Source organism: Daldinia caldariorum (assembly GCF_022478825.1).
Source record: "Daldinia caldariorum strain CBS 122874 unplaced genomic scaffold F4812scaffold_7, whole genome shotgun sequence".
NCBI lineage: Eukaryota > Fungi > Ascomycota > Sordariomycetes > Xylariales > Hypoxylaceae > Daldinia > Daldinia caldariorum.
In genome coordinates, this window is record NW_025953043.1 from 193,924 (window position 1) to 218,838 (window position 24,915).

Sequence of the window (24,915 nt, forward strand, 5' to 3'; positions counted from 1 at the left end):
ATCGGAGAATTTGGTACGCAGCGAATTAAACGGAGTCAAAACTATATTCAGAACGCGTCAGTTGATCAACTTACACGATGCACTGCCCTAAAAGACTTATAAGGTATAGTGTTCCATCTCCCTGGGCTCGGGTGGAGGTCGGCAGCTAATAAGCATTACGAGAAAAAAAAGGCGAGGGCTAGAGACATGACATGCAGGATACGATTTCAGCAGTCACTATTTATAGGTTACATGTCCGTCTTTATGCGCAGCTGCAGACAAGGATAGAAAATAAGCATAACATCACGTTCCGGTTTTACGGTGTGCCGTTGTGGGCCGAATCCTAATATATGTACAATTCTGATGCCTGTGCAATACGAATAGATGAACAAGCCATTGGAACGGATATTGGTTTAAATGATAATATCTCTTACAGCGCGAGCCGCCGCGCTGAACTCCATTTCTGTTTTATCTGATACATGAGCGTCTTCGTCCTGACCTGTAAGTCTTCCAGCAGAAGGTCGTGAGTGCGCTTAGGAATGTTGTTCCAGTCTGGCTGTAGCAGTGTCTGTTTGATTAACTTGGATACCTGAAGGACGCTTGATAACTCCCTCCCCACTATGTGCATCTGTAAAGCCTGCTGGACCTCGCGGTCGACCTGGTAGGCGCCGAGATGAAGTGAAAGGTCGCCGGATGATCCCCCGGTTGCGAGGCCGCAGATTACGGACGGCATGCATTGTTCGAAGAAGGTAATTACTTGAGTCAGACATACTAGTATAAGAATCATATGCGTAGATGGCAATGGGTCTGCTGAGGGTAAAGTGCGGAGAGCCTCAGTTACGCGTGGAAGAAATTGCGAGCTCTGGTGAAGTACTTCATCAAGCGGCATTGGGGATTTATGTGGCCTGCGAGAAAGCTCATCAAGCTGTGCCGTCCAGTAGTTAACGTCACCTCCGGAAGAATACGGCGTGCTAGGCGTCTGGCCGGAACCGGGACCTTGGTAACTTGATGCTGACGTTGTAGTTGATGAAGAAGTTCCAAATAGTTGTGTTGCATGGAGTTGCTGCTGTTGCTGCTGTTGTTGTTGCTGAGTTGGTGAAACTCGAGGAGACGGAGGAGTCACAAACCGAGGAAATGTCAAGTCTAAAGAAGTTCCAATAACTTCGAAATGATTATCATCGATATCTGAAAAGTCTATATCCTCGAAATTTGATATAAGAGGGTCAAAGCCGGGACTCTGGAGATCATCGCTAATATTATCAAGTAGCATGGATGTCGTCGAATGTTTTCGCTGACTAGTAGGTCCATGTGAGATACTCATAGAATCACTAGCTGACCGATTTTGATGATGAACGCTATAGTTTCCCTCTACAGATGAGGTTGTGAACTGTGGTTCGTTCTGTTCAATCTGTTGTTCGCTGTCGCCAAGTCCGCTAGATAGGCTGGTAGACGAATTCCAGTCGTGCTGTTGTTGCTGTTGATGACTACTGATAGGGCTGTTGATATAAGAACTCATTGACTTGGGAACGCTTGACTTTCGTCTCCTGTTCGCTCTATCTCCTGGCGTACGGCCCATGTTCGACTGGCTATAGTGACATGTTTTGTTGCCGCGCTCACAGCGCTGGCAACCAGAGAGCTCGCCGGTGCACCGAACCTATTGAAGTCTGTTAGCTGATAGTTCTATTTCATACCCCCCCGCGGTGCATCTTTACAATATACTCGCTTACCTTGGAGATATGACAGTTATCGCAGGCCAGGCGCCTTTTGCGTTCAATGCTTGGCGACGCACTCGTCGACGCATTGACAGCACGACCATACATTAGTGTCGTCGTCGTGGAATGCGTTACAGCGAGATATGGAAAAGAGGCTGGTGGGCTTTTTCCTATTTCCGAGTAAAGCGGTAAGACTTGAAGAGACGCTTTAGCTTGCTATTGAACTGTATGGCATGCAGATATCCCTCCTCTGTACAGATTCCCCGTAGGATATAGGAACCACAGAGCTGTAGATTTGGGATTTATTGTTAGCATGACAGGGGTATACTGACAAAGGTACAAGGTACCTGTAGTGATGCTAAAATGCAGACGCCAGGCTGGGCTATGTACCTAGCTTACCTGCAGGGCCTGCAAGGGATAATTTAGACGCCTTCGTTCTTATTGCAGCGCTACATGTAGGTAACCTGTTGTGTGTGAGCTTCTTTGCAGCATCATTGTCTTGGCGCTCCGGAGTCCTGCAAATATGGAGTATGGTGTTAGACGAACAACTTTAGAAAGTGGTATGGAGGATCAGTTTGCTGACAAGATACAGGCACGACGTGACCAGCCATAAGAATCATCTGTTTAATAAAATATTAGCTTACCCTGGCCGTCTTGCTACCTCGCTATTAGTTTAGTTAGGACTACGTTGGGACACTATATCAGGCTAGCCTCCGAGGACGTACTATGTTTAAAATCGGTCCACAGCCACTCCACAATAGCTTTGGGGAACACTAAATAAGGCTTGATTAGGAAATAGCTTTGGGTGGTTTTTATACCTTAGGTACCTACCTACCTCCTTAAAGGACAATTGGGCCCCCTTCGTTGGCCCTTTAAAGGATGCTAACAGACCAAGGGGTAATAAACTGTAGCTTACAATTTCACATGGAGTTAACAATGGTCACTCTTCACTAAACTTAGGTACCTATGAGTGCCTACTGATTTTAGAAATCGTGCATTAGTCTACTTACAAGGATGGCGGTCTACATAGTACTTCCGCGATGCCACATTTTCGTCATCCAAGATGGAAAAAAGGTCCTTCAGGGGTCAGCTACGAAAGTACACGGCTTAAAAGGCTAATCAGGTACTTAACTACCTATCTTAGGTACTTTCCATAGTAGGTAGGTGGATAATGATATTAAGTGCATAGTCATTTCTGGACTCTAATTCTAGGTAAGTCTCTTGTTTTTACTTCAAGGGTTTGCAGCCTGTTTGAGCTCTTCCACCCACTTCTCAGCCTCCTGTGACAAGTCTGGATCGTATAGCCAACGTAACTCTCCTCCTTCCCCACGTGTAAGAGACTGGTCGGACCAGATAGCGCCCGGAGGGAGTTTAGCTCGCTCCAATTCTGGTAGACGTTTCGCATTCATCTGCTGAGTTAGGTCAAGGACTTTCTTAACTCGCGCTTGGCGATAGGACTGCCACTGCGCGGTGGCCTTGTCTAGCGGCACCTCAGGCGAGAGCTTGGAGAGCAGAGTGGCCAGTGCTCGCACGTCCTCGAAAGCCTGGTTTGCACCTTGACCGGCAGTTGGGGGAATTGCGTGTGCTGCGTCTCCAACTAGGATGATTCTCTTGGACTCGGACAGCCACGATGCTAATGGCGGTATGCCATGGAACGCCCAAAATCCCATCCGGTCCACAGGTGTTGCCTCTAGAGCTGACTGCACAATATCTGGCCAGTCAGACTTATTCTCTTGAAGCATATCATATAGCTTTTGCTTGTCTTTCCTCAGCGCTTCCCAGCCCGCTGCGTCCAGCTCGGGAAATCGCCGCTGCGAACCAATGAAAAGCTCGGAACCGTCCGGCTTCTGGGGGACTAGTAGAAACGCGCCCGGCTTGGCCATGACGGTTGCAGGTAAGCTGTAACCTTCAGGAATGCGAAGCTGAGATCTCCGCACGACGCTGTTGATACCCATAAAACCAGCGTATATAGGCTTTACCTGGGGTAAGAAAGTCCCACGCACAGTCGAGTGGATACCGTCGGCTCCGATTAAGAGAGGAGCAGACGCCACACGGCCGTCCGCAAATGTAAATTCGACCTTGTCTGGGCCGTCAGATGTGATGGCAGTTAATTTACTATCAAAGTGGATCGGGATGTTGCGCTCCCGCAGCATGGCCCTCATCTCATCCAAAAGTTCTTTACGCATGATACGGATGGCATGGTAGCCGTATAGTTTCTCTGAGCCAAAGTAGTAGACATCAGTGGTCTGGTCCTGGCCATCCTTGAAAGTTAGGACATCGAATTGCAGTGAGTTATCGCGAACACGTTTGTAGACGCCCACGCTATCAAGGACCCGCAGGGCATTGGGCGATAGCATGATACCACCCCCTTGGTCAAAATCCGCGGAGCGGGCCTCATAGACCGTAGAGGGGATATTCAAGTCATGAAGCGCCAGAGCGAGGGTTAGACCCTACGATTAAGGACATCAGCAAAAACAGAAGTCATAAGCATAGAGATGGCCATAAGATGGTGCAAGAAGACGGCGCAGATCGACGCTAATCGACATGAAAGGCCCAGGGGCAGACACCAAGCTACTTACGGCAAGACCTCCGCCAATAATGGCCACTTCGGCAGGAGGGGCGGTGAGAACCATGATGAGAGGACGACGTGGGTATAAGAGTAAAAGAGATAAATCCTAACAGAGATGACGAAATGTGAAATGCCACGATGGGTCAATCAGAAACAGATGAAAAAAAGAAGTGTGAGCAAGATATATTGTTATTAACCTCGCTACGACGCCGCCTTAAGACACCAACAAACCCGCCGAATTTTGTCTTACAACCTCGCCGAGCCCTTCTATTCGCTAACCTCGCCGAATTTGATTGCCTACAGGCAGAAGCGGGGGGGTGAACAAAGAGGGGAAGCAATGGGGAGGACTAGTTACCTACCTAAGGTACCTAGGTATTGTTAGGTTGGTATCGTTCTTTATATAAAGGAAGCCTTACGGGAAAATTACAGGAGTTCCTTGATTAATACGTACATAGGTACATCCTGTTAACAGCTAACCGCATAGGAAGCTGGCTTAGACGCTTTGCCATTGGCTCCGAGAACTTATCACTAGCGCGGTGTACCACGGCTAGGGCTACCGGCGTTTGGGGGCGGGGCGAGTACCTACCTAAGGTAAGGTACCTCAGAATGTATATAAGACGAGCATTAGCATAGGCTTTTGCATACCATATCTATAAACTCATCACAGAATAAGTCTATGCTACGAATAATAACCGGTAAAGTTAAAGGAAATAAGGGAAAATGATATTCATAGTCGCAAAAGGCATGATTTAGTATTTGTACATTATGTACTTGATGTAACGGTACTCGTGAGTTGTGACAAACTAAAATTGATACCGGATGGAGAGTGTTGTAGGTCCGCTTTTATGAGGCTGAACGAAAGGACCGATTGGAGCTGGATGCCCTGCACTCCTTCAATGTTATACACTAGGAGCCAAAAGTGGCGTCTAAATTGCTTCGCCACGGTTCTGCATAATACCTCTTTGTACCCTAACATGTGAAGCAAATCCGCAGGAATTAGTATATGTCCTTCAATCGTAGCGATGTGACAATTTGACAAAAGTGACAATTTAGGTAATTCAGGAGGTATACCTTCGGATAAACACCATAATCATTGAGTAAACAACCGTTAAGACAAGTAAAGGTATCTTATAAGTGACTCCAATAAATTCAGCTGTTACGAGGCGACCAATTAAAATAATCCGTCACCTTCTTCTAACCCATTCTTCCATTCTTCCTGTTATATGGCATGGGTATCATAATACTAACCATCCTACCATCAATCAACATTAGTGCTCCACAGTCTGAGCGTTACTGCACATAGGGCCTCGTACGGATCCGTACCTAGATCTGTTTTGCTTAGGGTCTGATTTCACAACATTTGTAGAAAACCACGTGGTGACATTTTATAACCGGAATTCGTCTGTTCCCCTGGTCCCTTTCCGCTCCACCTACCTAACTAAGACTCCGACAAGATATACAAATGCTTCAATCTTTTCCTAGTGCAGAACGTGGTCCGATAAGGATCGAAAAGGAGGAACTAAAGATCAAGCATGCCCATACCACGTTACTAATAAGAATACAACGGCAAACAAGAACATTGCAGGAACTTTGAGAGCCGAATCCTAGGTCCGAAGATACCGATTAACAGGTACCTATAAAATAGTTTTTCTACAAAAAGATCTTCAGGTTGATTGTGTAATTGCATAAGGTAAACTGCAATATAAATAAGACGAGCACAATAATAAAATAATAAAAAAGGTAAAAGAAAAAAAAAAGAGAAAGAGAGAGAGACGATTATACAATGCATGGACCACATTCAAACAAGAAGCACCTCCAAAAGTACTGACAGACACACCGCTGAGCCAAAAGTGTATTTCTTAATAGCACAAGTGCTATTACAGTCTATCTGACCATGAGTGGTATTACCACCTCATAAGTACCTTGCCGTAAACACAGCAGTCCGTCATAATGTAACACACATCTGATTGTGCCACAAACCCCAGAAATCGTTAAGAATGCAAGTGTATCATTCGGGACATTCATATGTCCTCATCGCACCCCTATAGGAAGTTGTTGAAAATAAAATAAAAACGTGGCGAAGGATCAATTGCTCCCAATCCCTCCGTCAATCGGATTTTGCTTTGGTAATGCTACGTTGTGTGCGAAATACGGAAGCAAAAATGCTACTTAAACCCCTTGCGCTAATGGTCAATATTACGAGGCCACGATATCTCAATACTATAATACTACCTGGATTAGGTAGGTAGGTAGGTAAAGGTATAGCCTCGCCTCGCCGACGAAACCGATTACCTAGACCAAGACCAACTTTAAATCGGGAAATCCTATTAATAGGGCCTAGTTAGTACAAGCGCCACGAGGAAACTATATACTAGTTACGTATAAGCAGGGTTACAAAGTACCGTAACAAAGACCTTTCATCCCCAGGTCCGTAGGAATGTGTGAACAGATTAGTACCATGTATAGTTGCTTTAGGTTAGACAGGTACCTAAGATATAGGCGTCAATTATTGCAGAGCGAGCCGTAGATAGACTCTCCATTAACGCCATGATAGGATTACGGGCTAAGCTGACGCCTGCGCAAGCTTCAGCTAACAGTAGCTGAGGGGACCAGAGGATATCTATCCAAGTACTCCCAACCCCTCTAGTCCAATTACTGTGATATACTTCCCCATCCAAATATCCAATCTATCAGAGTCGTTCGTTTGGTCGGTGGTCCGTTCGCCCCCTCGCATATCTGTCCCCATTGCTCAACTACACGATGAGCAGCCCAGCAGGTGCAGCCTCAGGCGGTGCGTCGCCGGCCGTCCCATCAGTTCCGACGGGGCCATTCATCGACCCGGCGAAAGAGTCTTTGCCCCCTAGAGCCGTACTGCTGGTAACACCCGTCACGATATTTTTTATTTTGGCGATGCTATGTATCGGGCTTCGACTTTGGGCGAAGCGTATAAAGAAGATACCGTTCCGGTTGACGGACTACGCTGTCCTCGTTGCTGCCGTCTTTTCTGTTGGGTATCTCGCTATCTGCTGGCTAGGTAAGAATTAGATCCGCTTTTGCTTTCCTATTGTTCGAGATCGATGGACTAACTGGTGACAATAGTTGTTGAACAAGGCGGTGTTGGTTTCCCGCTTGTACGAGTAGCTCCCCCGCAGCGGACACTTACACAAAAGGTAAAATTCTTTGTCTACCACTATGTACCTATGTTTCGTCATTTAACGTCTACTAACTCTATTTCCAGTCCTTTGTCGTAGCTTGGCTCCTGCAAGCATGGGCCAATACCTTTGTGCGACTGTCCATTCTCGACTTCATCGCGCAGGTCTTTTCCGTGAAGAAGTTTCGCATGGTAGTCTATTTCTTCGAGGGATGCGCGATCGCGTACCTGGTCGGCTGCACAATCACCTTCTTCGCGATCTGCAGGCCCATAAAGTACAACTGGGAGATCGGCCCTGCGGCCTTGCAGCACTGCGGCAACCTGAGCTTAAAGTTCCTTCTCAGTTCCATCTTCAACCTCATCCTTGACGTGTGCATCTTGGTCCTCCCAATGCCTATGCTATGGACGCTGCAGTTGAACTCGCGCAAGAAGATTGCTTTGACTGTAGTCTTCGGACTCGGTATATTGTAAGTTACAGGGCCACCTTATCTACTCGCATCTAATGACCTATGAAACTAACGATTTCTATTAGTGTTTGCTTCGCTACCGCGTGGCGCACATACAACGTGGTTCACTTTTCCACACCGGAAGCCAAGCTGAACTTCACCATGACAGTCGTCGAAGACGCGTTATGGTCCGGCCTCGAGATCAACCTGGGCATCATCAACGCGTGTCTCCCCGTTATGCCCGCGGCCTTGCAGCGAATCTTCAAGATTCCTTTTCTTAGGCTCATCTCCTTCTCAACGTGGCGACCCGCCAGCGGCTCCGATGTCTCGGGTATGAGGCCGACCTGGATGCGCCTCAGCGGAAACAAGGGCGAGAAGAGCGGAAGCATCTCCCGCAAGGTCGAGTACTCGGTCGACATCGAGTCAGCACACCCTATGGGTAACATTCCTATGGAGAATATGGGCTCCACGGCAAAACTGGCTGAGAATCAGTGGCCGATGCATCATCAATACACTGCCACAAATCAGTTCCAGCCTAGTGGACAGCCTCAGGGTCTTCAGGATCAATATCATTAGCATCAACGATGATTAGATGCAAACTGATAAAGGGGAAACTGGGAGGTTTAGGTAATTGGGAGTGGCGAACTGGTTTGGAGCGGGGATTTCATTTTATTGTACAATACCTACCATATATCCTGTACATATACGTCAGAGAGCTACGCAATAGTTGTCACAGTCATGTTTTACGTCGGTAACTGCATTTTACGAAATTCTACTTTATTTCCACTTAAAAGTCCCCAGAGTGTTACATGGAATGTGTCACGTCGCAGAGCATGCAGTAGGTAAAACAACTTCGTTGTTCCGCAAGGAACTCTAACTACAGTTGCTTTGAAGCCAACATTATATACAGCATAACTCCTTTGTTCCAAGGAGTCTCAAGTGAGACTCCTGACAGAATGTGAATATCTAAACTATTACGCTGCTCACGAACAAAAAAAGAGTGATCGCTTCATTTTCTTGGTATTCGCTCTCTGATATTCACCATACTCCTAAGACATTATACAGTAGGTTTCCCTTCCTCGTCATCCACCACATACATGTGAATCTTCGTCTTGTCCAAAAATGTCCTCTCGTCCGCATCCAACCTAGCCTGGTTCTCCGGCTTCTCCGCGATCTCCTTCAACCTCAAGAACCCCTCCCTGTTCTTGAATTCAAGATATCCGATGCCGTCGTAGCTGATTTCTGCGGGGCCCTGTACTTTTTCAGGGTAGTGGTGGATGTGGACGTCCGGGTAGGCGTCGCCGGCAACCTCCTTGAGTAAGTTGAGGTGCTTATTGTCCCAGTGGTCTTTGAATTCTTCGAGGGTGATGCCGGGCGCCTTGACGGCAAGCATGTATACGCGGAAGACCATTGTGGTAGTAATGGATGGAACTTTTTCTTTTTTAGGTTGGTATTGTTTTGAGTGGATGATGGAATAAGGTGATTTGGGTATCCTCGAGAGGGAAGGATTGTCTATGAGTAGCGAGGGTTGCTATAAAGGATATTGGTCGGAATAATATTGTAACTATACTAAGCGCTAATTAATGCATCATTGAGACGCAAATAAGAGGGCAAGTATGAAGGAGTATACCCTGTGATACTAGTAGGGGTATCGATCCTAATCGCCGTTAACGTGCCTGTTCCTTCATTGCGCTAGCCGATGCCCCTCGGTCACCGATTACCGGTTATAGATCTAATTAATATGTCTTAAAAGCTTAGCTAATTGCTAAAAAATCGCGGTGATGCCGACAGCGCCGAATGAGACGAAGGATTGCTCGGGATGTCGGCGCGGGTGGTGAGCGACTCGCATGAGGCGTGAATCGTCCTATGAATGTAGGGATGTAATTGATTACCAAACCAGTCCTTTCACTGGTAAAATTTTACAGCAATGGAGATGATCAAGTGTGATAATGTTTGATGTTTGTTTCTTGAGGCAATATGATATTGGAGGGGCAAATAGGTAATACTTGAATATTAAATTTATCAACTCTCTACGATAGCATTACAATACATAAGATACCTAAGACGACGCCAGCATGCTATCGGCTACATTAGTGGTCGTTGCCTTGGCGAGTGCTTTGTTGGCGGCATGGTTGAAGGAGAGGATATCATCGAGAAGACGGTTTAAGGGGTTACCGCGCATTGGAATTGATCCGGGCCTATTTGGTCTGCGGCTCCAGGCTGCTAAGGACGAGTTTTATAAGCGCGGACAACAGTTACTAGAGCAAGGTTATGAACAGGTATGCTACAGACGCTTGTCGAAGTTCAACTATCAAGTATTCCTTGCTAACTAGACGATCGCTACAGTACAAGGACACTCCATATACCATCCAAACATGCGACAACGAGCGCCTCGTAGTCCCAGACAAGTTTATCGAGGAGCTAAAGAACCTTCCGGACAACCGGATTAGTTTCAAAGAAGAACTCCTGGATAGATTTATGGGGAAATACACCAAGCTCGATGCAGTTCGAGGAACAACTATTCATCGGGACATTGTCAGGCATCAATTGACCAAAAACATAGGTATTACATTACTACTTCACAATTAGGAAGAAAGGAGATATACTAATAACTCTACAGGACATTTGCTACCGCAGATGAAAGAAGAGGCAGAGCTAGCTCTCAAAAATGTTCTTAGCCAATGCAATTCAAAAGGTAAATCTCACTAATTCTCCTCAACAGTGCTCAGTGAAAGCATTACCGCAGTTAACATTATTAACCTATCTCCAGATTTTACTCCTATAAAAGCATCGTCTCTCATCTTCGCCGCAATCGGCCAAATGACTTCCCGCAGGGTTACTGATGACCCCGCCATATCGCGAGACCCGGTATGGCTCGAGACAATCATGGGCTTCACCGCGTCCGTGGCCATCTTCTCCATGACAATGAGACGCATCTCGCCTACGCTCCGTCCCATAGCACAGTACACCCTGCAATGTGGTCGGAAGCTTCGCGCCGATATTGCTCAAGTGACGAAGTTCCTGACTCCCGTGATTCAGGCTCGACAGCAACAAAGTAGTGGGGGGGAGAAGGGTGACAAACTCGATGATCAACCAAAAGATTTCGTCCGTTGGCTCTCCGAGGCCGCTGAGGGTCAAGACGCCCGACCCGACGCCATCGCCCTGAAGATTCTGTTTCTTATCGTTTCGTCCATGCACACGAGCGCCATCACCGCAATCCACATCCTCTACGATATCTGCGCTCACCCGGAGTTCATGGAGGAGCTGCGTGCCGAAGCGATCGAGGAGATCGGTGCCAACGGCTGGACGGAGACTTCGCTGCTCAGGCTGCGCAAGATGGAGAGCTTCCTCAAGGAGAGCGGTCGGACCAACTCTGCTGGTGTGGTCTCTTTCCAACGCCTTGTTCTAAACCCCATCCGTCTGTCCAACGGGTTTACCATCCCGGCGGGCACGCATATTTGCGCCGCATCTGATGCGCGGTCGCGCGATCCCGCACTCTACGAGGCGCCTCTTGAATTCAGGCCGCTGCGGTTCTATGCACCACCCGGTAAGGCCAACGCGGAGATTGACACTGCAAATCTGTTCAGCTCCGTGGCGGCGGGAGACTCCTGGTTCGGAGCGGGGCGACAAGCTTGTCCGGGACGGTGGTATGCGAGCGCGCAGATCAAGCTCGTATTATGTTTGCTGCTAATCAACTATGAGTTCAAGTTTCCAGAAGGACAAAAAGAGAGGCCGAAGAATTGGGTCAAGGACGAGAAGACGGGTCCGGATATGGAGCAGATGATCTGGGTAAGACAGAGGACGGCTGCTTGAGATAGCACCTCTAGGTATGGGTAGGTAGGCGAGATACCAACTGTTTGAAAATATAAAGTTGTTAGATTTATACAAACCTTAAAAGTTTTGCATTTAATCTGTTATGCCACTACGAGCAAATAATATGCTGTAAGAATACCTTATTCGAGATAAAGATTAACATGACAAAAAAAAGACTTGTGATAGGAAACTACGAAAATGGTATCGCATCCCTACCATAAAGCGAGCACAGCCTTAACTCCAAACGCCATGGCGATCAGATTTTCGTCAACTAAGCACCCACCGACTGTTCCTCATGCCAAAGCCGCGATAGGGGTACCGAATTCCACCACTTCGATACCGGTAGAGGTGCTTCCATCTCCGTCCGAAAACCCCTCAAATCCAACACCCGAAAGTTTCCCTTCCAACTCCCCAAGAGTACCAGATGTCGGATTCTCACATAAATACCTGAACCCAGCATCGATTCGCGCAACAAAAAGCCGCACCTCATCCGACGAGAAATTCGCCGTGTCGTACTCCACGCGCAGTGTCACTGTCGACGAGCTGATAGCCGAAAACTCGAACATGATACCGAACTTGGCGCCGTTTGCCCAATTGACAAGCGGTTGGATCCCCGGAATAGCAGACGACGAAGACTTCCCGGTGGTGCTAGGCTCGTGGAACGTGACCATGGCGTCGAAGAGCGGGTTATTAGGAATCGCGGTGGCCGCGGCTGCACGCAAGTTTTCGTCGTCCGAGGACGAAAGGATCTTCATTAGAGAGCTCCACTCGACGGCGTGGCCGAGAGCGGACCGCGAGGATTGTTGCACAGCCTGGAGGAAAGTCGTTAAAGGAGCTTCTTTAAAGTCGTCGTCATCATGTTGGTCCGATTGTCTCCGAATACGAATCGGAATAGGTTGTAAGAATAATCCGACAGTGCGCATGTCATCTTCTTGTCTCCCAAGGTAAGGACTGCCGAGTACCAAGTCTTGCTTTGTAGGGCTATCGATCTGAAGCACCAATGACACGACCGCAAGTGCGATCTGGTGTAGAGTTAGGCGCATTGATCGCGAGACGGTCTGAAGGCTTGGCATCGCGTTCTTCGAGAGTCGAAATAAGAACGATTCGCCGTAGTATGAGGTCCGAGACGCTCTCATGTAAGGAGATATTCCTGTAAAGTCGACGCCGGACAGGTAGGACTTCCAGAAATCTACGGTAGCTTGATCGACTTCGAGATTCCAACATGTCGTTTCCTGATAACGTTTCTGAGTGACTAACGGCGATTCTTCTTTATCAATATTAAGATACATGGAAGTAAGCTCCTCGAAAAGGCAGTCCAAAGTGGTATAGTCGCATATAATATGGCTCACACAAACCAACATACGGTCTTTCGACACTAATACTCGGATTGGGTTTTCTGTCTCGAGCGAGAACTCCTTGTTGATCTCGGCGCGGACGTCGAAATCCTCCGTGTATAGAACTTTAGGAGGCTCAACTGCATAGGACCTCTCCACACTCCCATTTTCAGATAATCGAAACCTGCAGCGCAAGATCTCATGTCTTGCAAGGACCGTATTCCAAGCTGACACTAAGGCTTGGTGCTGGTCAAAGAACGCATCAAACTCGGAGACATGGGAGACGTTGAACGACGATGTCCCGAGGTTTTTTTGATACTTCAAAAACCAGTCACGCTCGATGGGCGATACCCCGTGGTCTCCGAGAGTCTTCATACTATCGTAAACAAGATTCAACGGCTGTCTTGATATATTTGCATCGAGTTGAGTCTCTTCTCCGCTCGAATCATCAATGGCAGATGCCAGACGTGATACCACAAGGTTTTCAATGACTTTTCGTACAGGAAATTGTCGCTGAATCAGTGAGGATATTCGACTGGCCAATTGGAGCTGCAAGATGGAATGGCAGCCAAGTTCCGTGAGATTGGAGTCCTGGTCGACAGAAACGCTCGGATCAAGCCTCATCAAGTCGCGAACGACATCCGCGACCTTCTTCTCAGTTGCGCTCATAGCCCTCTTTTGATGCTGGGGCACTATCTTCGTATCTGCAATACTTGCGTTGATAAACTTTTCGATCGCCTTATAATCAAGCTTGCCCGCCGCGGTAAGCGGGAACTCGTCAAATGCGACGATCCTCCGTGGCATAGCATATGGTGGCAAAGCGTTGCTGATGTATGCCTTCACGTCTATTGCGTTGACTGCATCACGCGATGTAGTTTGGTATGCCGCTACTAAGTGGTCGTCGCGTCGAAAGATAGCAGCACCTCTGCATCCAGGAATGGCCTTTACAACTCGCGCTTCCAAGTCGTCAAGGTCGAGTCTGAAGCCGTTTAGTTTAATCTGCCTATCCTTGCGCCCAAGGATGCAGATCTCCCCAGTCGTGCTGTTCCAATAAGCGTAATCGCCAGTTCTGTACATCTTCTGACCCGTCTCAGGCATTACCGAGTCTTCCAGGAAGCGACTTGCGTTCTGCTCTGGCAGCTTGATATACCCACGCGATACTTGTATACCCGCGATGTACAACTCGCCTACCGCGCCGGGCGGAAGGAGGCGAAGATTATGATCAAGGATGTACACCCTGCTCGAGGGGTTCGGCCGACCAAGAGACACAGCTTGATTCGGAAACAGCTGCTTGATTGTCGCGCCGCAAGTTGCCTCTGTTGGCCCGTACATATTATACAACGAGCGGTCCCGAGCCCAAGACTCGCAAAGGGACTGAGGAACAGCTTCGCCAACAAGGTAGACCTGAAAAACGTCAGTTTCTCACTTTTTAAGCGACGGAATATCTACGTACATGCTTAAGCCGAGGATACTGGTTTGGATCAAGTGCCTTGGCGATGGAGGGAGTTAGAATGGCCGCATCGCTATCCCGCAAATGCGAAAAGGGGTCTCCCTGATGGTTGGGCGACGCTAACCGCAACGTGGCGCCGTGGGTCAATGCGGAGAAGATTTCGTGTATGCTACCGTCGAAGACGGGGGACATTATCTGCGCGATAACGACGCCTTTCGAAGCACCTAGACGAACTGCTCGGTCCTTCTGAAAGGCCACCAGACCTTTGTGAGTACATTGTACGGCCTTAGGCTGCCCCGTCGAGCCTGAAGTGAAGCAGATGTAGGCGAGATCGTCCGGGCGGGCAATGCGCCTCCTTGGATAATATGCCGAGAAGCTATCGCGTGCCTGGGTGTCATTTGTCGCGAGTAGTTCATCAACAGCCAATACCAAAGATTGAAAGGGGGTCGCATCCTCCTCTTCCTCTTCCTGCCGCGATGAAACAACCTGCTGAGAAGAAGCACGCGAGGGAACAAGCACAGCGCGCGCCCCGCTCCGAATGAAATTCGCACGCCGCACGGACACTGGTGCCGAGGGGTCTAGGGGAGCGTACACGCCGCCCGCCTTCAGCACGCCAAAGATGGCGACGAGCCAGTTTACCGATCGGTCGGCATACACGCAGACGGCTTCGTTAGGTTCAATCCAGCTTAATTTACGCGCAATTACACCTGACGCCTGATCTAGCTTGCCGTAGGACACTTTGACTTCCCCGTGGATAACTGCGAATTCGTTAGGCTGTCTCGCTACGACGTTTTCGAAGAGCGTCACTAGGTCGTCCCCCTTAGACTCGTCCAAGGTCTCGGGAGAGGCGCAATTACTCCATGCTCTGATTGTCTGCTCCATCTCATACGGAAGTAGCGCATCGTTCATGCGCCACACTAATTGTTTCTCATTTTCATTTTGTAGAAGACAGTTCATACTGTTTTGGAATACGGACCGCAGATTATTCATGTCTTCATCCGCGAAATGCGCGGTCGAATAAAACATCTGTAAGCGGCATTCATCCTCGATAATGATGTTGAGAGGAATTCCCGATCGCATGTCAGGACGTTTTCGATCGACCGGTATTGGGCTTGGTGATTTCTCCTCATCGCATTCGAATTGCGTGGCCATGATGGAATGGAACTTCCTATCAAATCCCTCCGTACTGTCCGAATGCTGAACATTGTTAAGGTCGAGAATATCGGCGTGAATACGTCGTAGGAATCCTTCTACGGAAATCTCGTCGTCTTCCTCTGGCACATGTAGGAACAGCGGCAAAATGTTAATCAGGGGCCCGACGACGTCGAATGCCCCAGGAATCGGTAAGTCGCGCCCCGAAAATACCATTCCAAAGCAGACCTGATCAGCATCCATGAGCTTTCCAAGAGTCAGGGCCCATGCTGCAGCCAAGAATACCGTGGCGGTATATCCCGTCCGCGCTACGGCCGCTGCTAATTGCTCGCTGGGGAATTCGATCGTGAGAGACTTCTGTGGAGATACTTCCGCAGCCTTCACCACTCTCTGAGGACTTAGGCGCAGCTCTCCAATTGCAGCAGGGAATTTCTCCCGTTTGCCATCCCAGAAGCGTCTCGTAGACTCGCTTTTTTCTTCTCGCAAGGCTTGCAGCGATCGTACCGTCTCCTTAAATGACGGGCCCGCAGTGATGCCGAATTCCCCTCCTCGCAAGGTACGTGCGATTTTATCGCGCAGGATACGAGCAGAATACCCGTCCATAAACGCATGGTGTACACGCCAGATAACGGTAGTAGTTTTCGATGTACTGTTTGATTCCGATGATGTAGAGAATTGTACGACTGTAAGTTTAGTTATGGGACCTACTGCGTTAACCGCACTCCGAATTTCTCTCCGAAAACCATCTTCGCTCTCAACTTGGACGATCTTCCTGAGCAAAAATTGCTGTGGTAAGACGTCTAAGTCACGAAGAAGGTCCTTAAATATCGGCTCCGCTAGAATCGTACTCGCCCACGCGTCCCAAAGGACTTGGGCATCCCAGTCACCCGCGTAAGATTCGTGTATGGTCAATATGTTCAACTTCTGATTCTGGGAGGTTTCGCGAAGTAGGAGTAACTGCGGCTCCGTCCATTCGTCCGGGTCAATTTTGCTTAGGAGACTTTCCACCGTGACGATATTCTTTCCATGTCTTAGCTGGGATGAGTCTTCAGTTTCTGGGTCCGGTGTCGTGATCGTGGTATGTATAGATGAAGCGTCATCGCTGCTGATATCACCTTCGGTATTGTCGCTGGTATCTTCCGTTACTATGATAGTCGGAATAGGCGTTGGTATACGCTCAGCCAAGCCTGCAGCTGTCGTTATGACCTCATTCACGGTTGATATCCGCAAGAACACACCAGCTGGTATTAAAATTCCTTTTCTTTGGCATTCTGCACAGATGAGAATGGCGGATAGCGAGTTACCTCCAAGTTTAATAAATGTTGTGGTATCTGCGGTGGAGTGGATCTCATCCACACTCACGCCGAGCACGGTTGAGATCGCACGGACGATGATCAAGGTCAATTCGTTTCGGTCGTTAAGTTTATCGGCATTAAGCTCGCTGTCGCTTATATCCAATATCTCTGCCTTCCGGACTTCCAGGCCACTCGGCGGTAACATTTCTCTCGCCATACTTTCCATTACGTCCCTTATCTTACAATCTTACATACATATTCGTAGGTAAGAAACCTTTGATGAGCTGAATAGCTACTAAGTATACCTATTTCGATGAGAGTATCACGACCAGATGCTCTATTAATGGTACATTACATAGTATAGTACATAGTACTTCTTTAGATAGTATATTACCCATGCACATGAACTAGCTAGGTATGTTAGCGATTTTCCATTTATAGAAGGTCGGGGGGGCTATGGGTCTTGCTAAATCCCGCCGACTTGGCTAGGACATCGGCGACCGATCGATTTATTAGGAGGTACCTAGGTAGTTATTTACCTGGACAGGTTAAGAGGCTCAGCAGTTTATTAAACGATGCTACCTTTTTGGATAGACCTACTTCGCTGACACGAGTGTAAGTCTCGAACCAGACTCAGAGTATAGCTTGTCCAACTTAGACAACGTAATGGCAACCCCGAATGTTGCAATTATCGGAGGTAGGTGGTTTGGAATTGTCGCATTCAGCACTCATATTCAGCAACCGCATTTCTAACGCAAGGAAACAGGCGGCCCGGCCGGCCTCACGTTGGCAAAGCTACTTCAGCGTGCATCTATAAGGTGCAGCGTCTTCGAAAAAGATGTTGACCGGCACGTGAAGCACCGCGGGGGCTGCTTAGACCTCCACGCGGACTCCGGGCAGCTCGCCTTGAAAGAGGCCGGCCTGCTTGAAGAGTTCAAAAAATTGGCAAGGCCGGAGGGTGAGACTTTGCGAATATTTTCACCTGATGGTACGGTTCTCATGGACGAGAGCAGAGGCGAACCCGGTCGTCCCGGAGAGTTCGCCGATCGTCCAGAGATCGATCGCGCGCAGCTACGAGACCTGATCCTGGACTCGCTTGAGCCTGGGACTGTGTATTTCAACTCCAAGCTTCTCAAGATAAACACCCAAGAAGACTCTAAGCTGACCTTGGTCTTCGCCGATGGCCGCGAGGTGGCTGACTTTGACTTGGTCGTTGGTGCTGACGGCGCCTGGTCCAAAGTCCGACCAAGCATCAGCGATACGGAGCCTTTCTACTCTGGCATCGCAGGTCTAGACTGTCGCATCTTAGACGTAGACGCCAAGCACCCCGAGTTATCTACGCACGTGGGACAAGGAATGTGCCTTAATTTGGGGTCGAACAAGGGGCTCATGTGCCAACGAAACGGTGACGGCACCATTCAGCTTTACGCCTTCGCCCGTGTGCCAGTAGACTGGTTCTCGGCATCTGGGATCGACCCCGTCCATCCAGATGCGCGGAGACAAGTTGTAGACACGCTTTTCCCAGAATATTCTAACCTGCAGAAGTCGCTAGTATTAGACAGCGATCCGGACACGGTGGGACGGTTGCTCTACATGCTTCCTGTCGGTTTTCAGTGGCCACATAACCCACGGTAGGAAGGCTATTTCTCCGTCCCCTATTACATATCTAGAAGGTAACTTAGCATCAACTAACCTATTTTTCTCTAGCATCACACTTATTGGGGATGCGGCGCATCTAATGAACCCTTTCGCCGGAGTCGGCGTCAACGTAGCCATGAAGGACTCGTTAGAACTTGCACATGCCATAATTGGCGAGGACTCCGGGCAGGATTCGCCAACATTAACCGAGCGCCTGGCCAAGTTCGAGGTGGACATGTGGGCGCGAGCAAAGAAGAACGCAGAAGCTACGGTGATGTATCAAAATTTATTCTTCCACGAACGCGGCGGCGTTGCTATGGTGGAGCACTTTGCGAAGAGACGAGAAGAAGAGCAAAAGTCCAAATCAAACGAAATAAAATCTAATTGATTTATATAGCAATTTGCCTTGTACTTACCACAATATTTGGAGCTTAAATGAAACAAATATTCCCACGTGTTTTTAAGGATCGATGTATTTTCCTCTTTTTCTCCATTGTGAACCTGTCACGTAAAGTGAGAGGGGATCTTAGACGTAATATAACGGTTGATTAGGAAGAAGTAAGATCTAGGCTGGTAGTATACAGGAGATCGTTTTATATATGGCTCAGCTGATTAGTTATGGTGGGGATCCCTTAACTAAAGTAACTGGCCGATGGATGAGGCCGAGCCGAGACTTTGAAAGCTACCGATCGGTAACTCCGATCAACCGGGATAGCGGACATAACAATACTATTACTTTTTACGTTCGTACCTAGCATACCAGGTAGCTTCTTACCATAACTATGACAGTGAGAATTCTTTTACAGCTTATTTTTCCGAATTTTAAGTCCCTGATATTCATGGTAATCATATCACCAGATTTGCCCCATTTCACATAACATCATTTTGTCACCCTTGCAAAATGGCCGACAAGCAAAAGAGCGAATATTGGATGGAAAGTCAGGGGGAGCGCAGGCGTTTGGCTGGTAACCATTTCATAGCGAAAGATGCCATGGGTGGTAAACTCGTTCGCGCGCCCGTCGATTTCACCAAGCCAGTCAAAGTCCTTGATAGTGGCACTGCAGACGGTAAGTCCTACCTATTATTACAGCAGTTATTGTGCACCTAATATGTGTACCTAATATTAGACATCGTAATTGTGTTCTACTCCTATTTAGCTTTTTTAAATGAAAAAAAAAAGAATGAAAAAAAGAAAGAATGAATGAAAAAAGAGAAGAGAAAGACTTTCTAACCCACCATTTTCTCTTCAATTAGGAACGTGGCTCCTCGACTTAGCATTTTCTCTTCCTTCTCTACCCGTCGGTGCGCACGAGTTCGTCGGCACGGACCTCAACCCCGCCCCCTTTCCCCCCTCACCTCCGCCAAATGTGTCCTTCGCGGTCCACGACATCAAGCAGCCGTGGCCCGAATCCGAGCGCGGCCAATACTCGCTCGTTCACCAGCGCCTGACCCTCCTCGGCGCCGGCGGGGCCGGCGCCGCCTCCGTCTCCCACCTCTACTCCCTCCTTAAGCCCGGCGGCTGGATCCAGCTCTGCGAGGCGACCATGGTCTTTCCGCCCGAGATCGTCAACGACGAGCGCACGCCCGCGTACTCCGATCTGCTCCGGCTAATGAAAAGCGTCGCGGAGCACGTAGGCGCCGAGTGGGAGCTCGGCGGGACTTTGAGAGGTTTGTTGGAGGGTGTGGGATGCACGGATATCGGCGAGGAGGACGTAGTGCTGAATATGGGCCGGACGAATAAAGACGACAGCTTGTGCGAAGACGGTGTTCGGGGCTGCGGGATTGCTGTCGAAGGATTGTCGAAGTTTGCAAAGAGTAAGTAAACGTCCGAATTTCGGCGTAAGGCGTATTTTTTACTAATATCTTATCGCAGCGTTCCCACCAGAGAAGCAACCTCTACCAGCCGAGAGGTATGAGACCTTGAGGGCGGATTTGGAGAAGGAACTTAATGAAAAGGGGGCAGTCTTTCCCCTCAAGGTAGTTTGGGGGCGAAAGCCAGAGTAGACACTACGCATAATTAGCAGTCGCTAGCAATAATGTATCAAGGCACTTATTAAGTACATTATGGATGTTCGACCCCTTTAACTTAGATGTCTGTTAATTTCCACAGTCGAAGCTTCAGAGCTTTCAAACGGATCAGCTCAGTCTACCCGTGGTCCAATCCAATCAATGAGCTTGTAATACACCAGCCTAAAGATCATTAACTTTGATTGGCTCAGACCACCGACAGCAATGCCAATTAGGGAAATAGAGTCGGCTATGATTGGTCAATTTGTTTTCGAGTCCTTTAGCGGAAACAGTGGAACTGGAAATTATAATAATTAAAATACCTAGTAGAATTCTACGATAACTAACAGTTGCGGCCTCCAAGGCCTAATGAATATTCCACTGGAAGGTTTTAGGTGCTTATGATTTTGGTGTATGAGGAAGACTGATAGGTAACGAGTCTTCCAATCAGCTTAGATCTTACGCTATCAATTGCTTTGCAATTTCCCATTTGTTAGTTCGTCATAGGTGTGCTTATTTTTGGGATTTGATTTGAATGCCTAAGGTAAAGCTTATATGCTTCCGCGACCGAGCAATATGAATATATAAAAACAAGGTCAATATAAGCTACGTTAGGTTAAGAGGTAATTATTAAGAATTCGCCTGTTAAAAGGGAGAAAGAATCGCATTAGTCCTAGTAAAATTTAAGAAGAATTATCTAGCTACGATTCCATTCAGTCTCAACCATAATCCGAGACCTATTATTCCTCCTCAGAAAACTGTACTGCGTAGTCTCGAGGGTTGAAGAAACGGTGCCCTCGTCTGACTTGCCGAGCAAATAATCCATCGCACTGGAAGACGTAAAGGCAACGCAAGTAAAGAAAAGTACAGGGGAGAAATTCGCGTCTGTACTGAAAGGTATGCCTACGCACCAATGAACAACGTCTCCTGGAAAGAAACCTTGGAGCTCTCATCCTAAGCGGCTAGGCTTCTTGATGAACCTCAGACATACCACATTGTGGTATTCATGAAAGTAATTCTATCGATTTTCCATCGAGTATTAGCCATCGTCAACAACTTAGGCGGTGCGACCTCGGCTTTCTGGTCGTCGTAGATTTCTGCGTCGCTCTTGGCATATGGGAAGCCCGACTTTCCATAAGCCATAACCATCTTGTCCGCTGGTACGGCTTCGTGAGATCTAGCACGGTTGGACGCTAGATGCGCATAGTAAACTGCAGGATGCAGCGATACCGGCGTGGTTGAGCGGCAGTACTGGTAGCACTGCTGGTATATCATTCTCATGAGCTCGTTTGGTTTGACGCCGGCCTCGTCGAGAATGACCTGATAGTGAACAGGGCGCGCAGTTCCTTGGATGGCTACATGCGAACAAAGGTAGAAGTCGAAATGTTGCGGATGCGTTACATCTTTCTCCACCAACGTACCCGGAAGTGGATTGCCATTACGATCACCAGTTATTTTATCGTTAGGCTTTGGGAAAAAGCGAACATGATGGCGCTTTGTAGCGATAATGACGGTGAATCGAGGTGTTCCGTAGTTTAGATTCTGGAATACTCGTCGCATGACATCCACCTCTTTCGTGAGTATATCTTGGAATTGACCTTCAGACACACCATCTCGGAGATAGTAAATGTGTTGAGGTGAGGTATTATTCATTCGAACCCAGTTCTTTGCAAGCTTAATGATCATCTCTTCCATTACCTCTGGGACAATGGTTTCAGTCCGCCAACCGTTTGTCTGGCAAGCTGCAGCGAATCTCGTAGCATGCTTGTCCATCGACATGGTCAATGCCGCCATAGATGGTTGACTGCTGCCCGGCGCAGCGTGTGAGACATCAACACCAATCATCATCGTAGGCTTGGTCCAAAAAGGTGGATTAGCGGGCTTGGATACGTTCGGAACTTTGCATGTGACTCCGCCAAGTTTGCTGTTTACTTTCATCGCAACGTTGCTCAAGTACTGTCCTTGAGCTTTCCTTGCATGTCCGGCTTGAACGCACTGAGAGACGAGATTGTATCGACAATCCATATTCTTCTTCACACGCTCGTAAACGAGCTGGTTCTTGGTCGGGAGGATGAAGAATATCATTTGAGGCTCAACACCTGGGTTGGCTCTCTGCAGGTCATTGTACGCCTGCTCACAGATCTTGGAGTAATCTCCATCTCCAAACCCGATGGTCATGCATTTTGCAGGCCTTACGATAATGCCCCCGTGGCCTCGGTACGTCTGGGAGAATAGCCTGGCGAAATTCTCCACTTCCTCTGGCCTGATTGTCTTCTCCCCGCAGCACACTACAGCCCAGGACTGGAGGTGCACACGATTCGGCTCGAGGAACTTTTTCCCACGCAGATCCCACCGACCACTTACACCCGGGTTGATTTTTTGGTTGGCAAAAGCAACCTCGGGATTTGGAAGGAGCCGAGCATCTGTGACGGCCATTGCGGGGCTTATTTGAATCCCAAAGGCCTTCAAATAAGGATCTTCAGACCACTTCAAGTGCGTGATTCCCTCGAATATGTCCTCGCGGCGCTTTGTTGGGCGGGTGGCGGCTGCCTTGATCATGTCACTCGTCTATCACATTAGTTAGTTGGTGAGCAATGGATAGCGTGCTAGGAGATTATTCTAGGAAACAAACCTGCTGTGGATTCAGCTTGAACGTGTAGCGCTGATCTTTAACGGAATTGCACAATTCCCATGGGAATAAGTTGCCATTCGTAGACTCGATGAGAGGAAGCTTCGACCATCGGAGTCGGATACCCCAGCGATCCATATAGTGATCATAGACAGTTACTGTCTTCGTCTCTCCATTCTCTCCCACCTTCGTGAAGGTCATCCTATGGGAATTGGCACCATCGGTGCCAAATTTTGGATCGAACGTAATATTCTTGATTGTGTAGATCTTGGGCCTTCCAATCTTTCCTCGGTGATTCACAGTAAACTTGAGTTTTGCAAGTCGTCGGAGGAAAGAAAATGCCTCAGAAGGGACAATTTTGACCAAACCGGTCTTCTTGTCAACCTCCTCCTTGGGTCTTAAATTGTACGCCATCTTGTGTTCATCCCCTAGAGTAAACCTGTTAATATAGTGTTGCATATATGAGCCATAGAACTTACAGGTTGACCAATCATCCTTGTGTCCATTCAGTAGGCGAATAGCCAACTGGTCGATACTGTCAACGGGCCAGAAAGCCGTCTGGCATCTGTCAACGTTGATAGCAAGTCCAGTTCCACCCCTGTTGATCGACTAAATCACAACTCCATTAGCATATACAGAAGGAGGGTATAAAATGGGCAATCCTTACCTCGCTGAGGCGAGGTGCACAGTAGATGCCCTGGTTTACCACCAGGTCGCCTGAAAGACCCCCAACTGGAAACATAGGGTCGTAGAAGTTTCGCTTAATAGTGACCCACTGTTCCGAAGGAAACTGGCGGAGACAGTGGTCGAAAAAGTCTATAAATGTATTAGCGTAAATCACTAGATATGTCGACTGGTAGAAAGCACATACTCATGCATTCTAGAACATGTGTATCCCAGGAAATCTTTCCCTCGAGATACGTCCTTAGATACGATAGGTGGATGGTTGTTGTTTGCCTAATTGTCAAGCTATAAACACTCGTTTTACCAACCTTCTTGGCGATGTCCTCGTGCTCGGCCTTCTCTTTTAGAGAGTCAAGATCAACAGTGAAGCGTGCTTCATTGCGGTCAATTTTCTCAGAAGACCTATATATGTGTAAGTCAAGATGTCTCGGTGGTAAAATAGTTATGGTACTTACCAGGCGAGCTTGGAGCCATCATAAAGCCACATTCCGCCCTTCTTTGCCAATTCCTCTGTCACAGTCTTCGTGTTCCAGACCTTCTTGACTAAAGCATTGGAGTCCCTTGGGTTTGGGGACACGATGATCTATTAAAGTTAGGAGTACTAAACAAGGAGTAGAGAGCAATATACTTACGTCATACTGGTAGATCTCCTTATCTTTCCAGCTTGTGACGGGGAACAGGTTCAGTTGAACCTTGATACCTTTTCCGTCGGTATTGAAACCGGGACGAGCTGCAAATCGAGTTGCCTTGGTGCCATCCTAGAGAGTTGTAAGTACAAATACAGACGATCTAGTGGGGTACAGAAAACCTAAAACAGTAAAAGAGACTTACCACCTTGTATGCATCAGCTGGCAAGTCAACTCGCCTGCCAAGAAGCTGAGCGGGTGTCAACTGCGGTCTATCGCGGGCAGGGTCGACTCCTGTGCCCTTGGCAAATCCAGTTTGCTTGCTGGGAATTCGTGCAGGTGATCCAACCTGGGAGTCGGCACGAGATCCAGGTCGAGAGCCCGCCGGGGTGGCCGAGCTTCGACCAGATCCTGAAGGGCGGCCAGACAT

The 24,915-nt window shown here is 48.2% G+C and overlaps 9 protein-coding genes across 9 annotated transcripts; 4 read left to right on the forward strand and 5 right to left on the reverse strand.

Moving 5' to 3' along the window:
• Positions 1 to 367: 367 nt before the first annotated feature.
• F4812DRAFT_358266 (uncharacterized protein) lies at positions 368 to 2,110 on the reverse strand. Its single transcript, XM_047931811.1, has 2 exons — positions 1,707 to 2,110; positions 368 to 1,633 (listed from the first exon to the last, which is right to left on the reverse strand). Exons 1-2 carry the CDS (start codon positions 1,797 to 1,799, stop codon positions 410 to 412), a joined length of 1,317 nt encoding a protein of 438 aa, XP_047790516.1. The 5' UTR covers positions 1,800 to 2,110; the 3' UTR covers positions 368 to 409.
• A 542-nt stretch (positions 2,111 to 2,652) lies between these two features.
• On the reverse strand, positions 2,653 to 5,042 carry F4812DRAFT_425913 (kynurenine 3-monooxygenase). Its single transcript, XM_047933964.1, has 2 exons — positions 4,271 to 5,042; positions 2,653 to 4,141 (listed from the first exon to the last, which is right to left on the reverse strand). Exons 1-2 carry the CDS (start codon positions 4,322 to 4,324, stop codon positions 2,924 to 2,926), a joined length of 1,272 nt encoding a protein of 423 aa, XP_047790517.1. The 5' UTR covers positions 4,325 to 5,042; the 3' UTR covers positions 2,653 to 2,923.
• A 1,657-nt stretch (positions 5,043 to 6,699) lies between these two features.
• F4812DRAFT_425917 (uncharacterized protein) lies at positions 6,700 to 8,650 on the forward strand. Its single transcript, XM_047933965.1, has 4 exons — positions 6,700 to 7,294; positions 7,360 to 7,430; positions 7,499 to 7,878; positions 7,944 to 8,650. The coding sequence occupies exons 1-4, from the start codon at positions 7,021 to 7,023 to the stop codon at positions 8,431 to 8,433; spliced, it is 1,215 nt and encodes a 404-aa protein (XP_047790518.1). The 5' UTR covers positions 6,700 to 7,020; the 3' UTR covers positions 8,434 to 8,650.
• Positions 8,651 to 8,725: 75 nt separating this feature from the next.
• F4812DRAFT_425924 (uncharacterized protein) lies at positions 8,726 to 9,543 on the reverse strand. Its single transcript, XM_047933966.1, has one exon. The coding sequence runs from the start codon at positions 9,266 to 9,268 to the stop codon at positions 8,915 to 8,917; it is 354 nt and encodes a 117-aa protein (XP_047790519.1). The 5' UTR covers positions 9,269 to 9,543; the 3' UTR covers positions 8,726 to 8,914.
• Positions 9,544 to 9,663: 120 nt separating this feature from the next.
• F4812DRAFT_425925 (cytochrome P450) lies at positions 9,664 to 11,749 on the forward strand. Its single transcript, XM_047933967.1, has 4 exons — positions 9,664 to 10,136; positions 10,204 to 10,420; positions 10,478 to 10,552; positions 10,628 to 11,749. The coding sequence occupies exons 1-4, from the start codon at positions 9,933 to 9,935 to the stop codon at positions 11,668 to 11,670; spliced, it is 1,539 nt and encodes a 512-aa protein (XP_047790520.1). The 5' UTR covers positions 9,664 to 9,932; the 3' UTR covers positions 11,671 to 11,749.
• A 67-nt stretch (positions 11,750 to 11,816) lies between these two features.
• Positions 11,817 to 17,350, reverse strand: F4812DRAFT_358665 (acetyl-CoA synthetase-like protein). The gene is made up of 2 exons (XM_047931812.1): positions 14,458 to 17,350; positions 11,817 to 14,408 (listed from the first exon to the last, which is right to left on the reverse strand). The coding sequence occupies exons 1-2, from the start codon at positions 17,125 to 17,127 to the stop codon at positions 11,964 to 11,966; spliced, it is 5,115 nt and encodes a 1,704-aa protein (XP_047790521.1). The 5' UTR covers positions 17,128 to 17,350; the 3' UTR covers positions 11,817 to 11,963.
• Positions 17,351 to 17,429: 79 nt separating this feature from the next.
• Positions 17,430 to 19,264, forward strand: F4812DRAFT_425929 (FAD/NAD(P)-binding domain-containing protein). Its single transcript, XM_047933968.1, has 3 exons — positions 17,430 to 17,598; positions 17,668 to 18,532; positions 18,609 to 19,264. Exons 1-3 carry the CDS (start codon positions 17,568 to 17,570, stop codon positions 18,925 to 18,927), a joined length of 1,215 nt encoding a protein of 404 aa, XP_047790522.1. The 5' UTR covers positions 17,430 to 17,567; the 3' UTR covers positions 18,928 to 19,264.
• A 49-nt stretch (positions 19,265 to 19,313) lies between these two features.
• F4812DRAFT_425930 (uncharacterized protein) lies at positions 19,314 to 20,633 on the forward strand. Its single transcript, XM_047933969.1, has 3 exons — positions 19,314 to 19,606; positions 19,794 to 20,354; positions 20,413 to 20,633. Exons 1-3 carry the CDS (start codon positions 19,441 to 19,443, stop codon positions 20,541 to 20,543), a joined length of 858 nt encoding a protein of 285 aa, XP_047790523.1. The 5' UTR covers positions 19,314 to 19,440; the 3' UTR covers positions 20,544 to 20,633.
• Positions 20,634 to 21,216: 583 nt separating this feature from the next.
• On the reverse strand, positions 21,217 to 24,915 carry F4812DRAFT_470833 (Piwi-domain-containing protein; the record flags this gene model as incomplete). Its single annotated transcript, XM_047939026.1, has 8 exons — positions 21,217 to 23,114; positions 23,179 to 23,603; positions 23,655 to 23,784; positions 23,843 to 23,991; positions 24,047 to 24,261; positions 24,315 to 24,442; positions 24,492 to 24,617; positions 24,691 to 24,915. The coding sequence occupies 8 exons, from the start codon at positions 24,913 to 24,915 to the stop codon at positions 21,528 to 21,530; spliced, it is 2,985 nt and encodes a 994-aa protein (XP_047790524.1). The 3' UTR covers positions 21,217 to 21,527.

Bases quoted from the DNA above. Each gene is read 5' to 3' on its own strand.
- F4812DRAFT_425913 (XM_047933964.1), bottom strand. From the start codon at position 4,324: ATGGTTCTCACCGCCCCTCCTGCCGAAGTGGCCATTATTGGCGGAGGT. The intron at 4,142-4,270 runs GTAAGTAGCTTG...CCTTAATCGTAG, and splicing joins TTATTGGCGGAGGTCTTGCC to GGTCTAACCCTCGCTCTGGC.
- F4812DRAFT_425917 (XM_047933965.1), top strand. From the start codon at position 7,021: ATGAGCAGCCCAGCAGGTGCAGCCTCAGGCGGTGCGTCGCCGGCCGTC. The intron at 7,431-7,498 runs GTAAAATTCTTT...CTCTATTTCCAG, and splicing joins AGCGGACACTTACACAAAAG to TCCTTTGTCGTAGCTTGGCT. The intron at 7,879-7,943 runs GTAAGTTACAGG...GATTTCTATTAG, and splicing joins GTCTTCGGACTCGGTATATT to TGTTTGCTTCGCTACCGCGT.
- F4812DRAFT_425930 (XM_047933969.1), top strand. From the start codon at position 19,441: ATGGCCGACAAGCAAAAGAGCGAATATTGGATGGAAAGTCAGGGGGAG. The intron at 19,607-19,793 runs GTAAGTCCTACC...CTCTTCAATTAG, and splicing joins TGATAGTGGCACTGCAGACG to GAACGTGGCTCCTCGACTTA. The intron at 20,355-20,412 runs GTAAGTAAACGT...ATCTTATCGCAG, and splicing joins ATTGTCGAAGTTTGCAAAGA to CGTTCCCACCAGAGAAGCAA.
- F4812DRAFT_425925 (XM_047933967.1), top strand. From the start codon at position 9,933: ATGCTATCGGCTACATTAGTGGTCGTTGCCTTGGCGAGTGCTTTGTTG. The intron at 10,137-10,203 runs GTATGCTACAGA...CGATCGCTACAG, and splicing joins TAGAGCAAGGTTATGAACAG to TACAAGGACACTCCATATAC. The intron at 10,421-10,477 runs GTATTACATTAC...ATAACTCTACAG, and splicing joins TCAATTGACCAAAAACATAG to GACATTTGCTACCGCAGATG.
- F4812DRAFT_425929 (XM_047933968.1), top strand. From the start codon at position 17,568: ATGGCAACCCCGAATGTTGCAATTATCGGAG. The intron at 17,599-17,667 runs GTAGGTGGTTTG...GCAAGGAAACAG, and splicing joins GAATGTTGCAATTATCGGAG to GCGGCCCGGCCGGCCTCACG. The intron at 18,533-18,608 runs GTAGGAAGGCTA...ATTTTTCTCTAG, and splicing joins CAGTGGCCACATAACCCACG to CATCACACTTATTGGGGATG.
- F4812DRAFT_358266 (XM_047931811.1), bottom strand. From the start codon at position 1,799: ATGTATGGTCGTGCTGTCAATGCGTCGACGAGTGCGTCGCCAAGCATT. The intron at 1,634-1,706 runs GTAAGCGAGTAT...AGACTTCAATAG, and splicing joins ATAACTGTCATATCTCCAAG to GTTCGGTGCACCGGCGAGCT.
- F4812DRAFT_425924 (XM_047933966.1), bottom strand. From the start codon at position 9,268: ATGGTCTTCCGCGTATACATGCTTGCCGTCAAGGCGCCCGGCATCACC.
- F4812DRAFT_358665 (XM_047931812.1), bottom strand. From the start codon at position 17,127: ATGGAAAGTATGGCGAGAGAAATGTTACCGCCGAGTGGCCTGGAAGTC. The intron at 14,409-14,457 runs GTACGTAGATAT...GACGTTTTTCAG, and splicing joins AGTATCCTCGGCTTAAGCAT to GTCTACCTTGTTGGCGAAGC.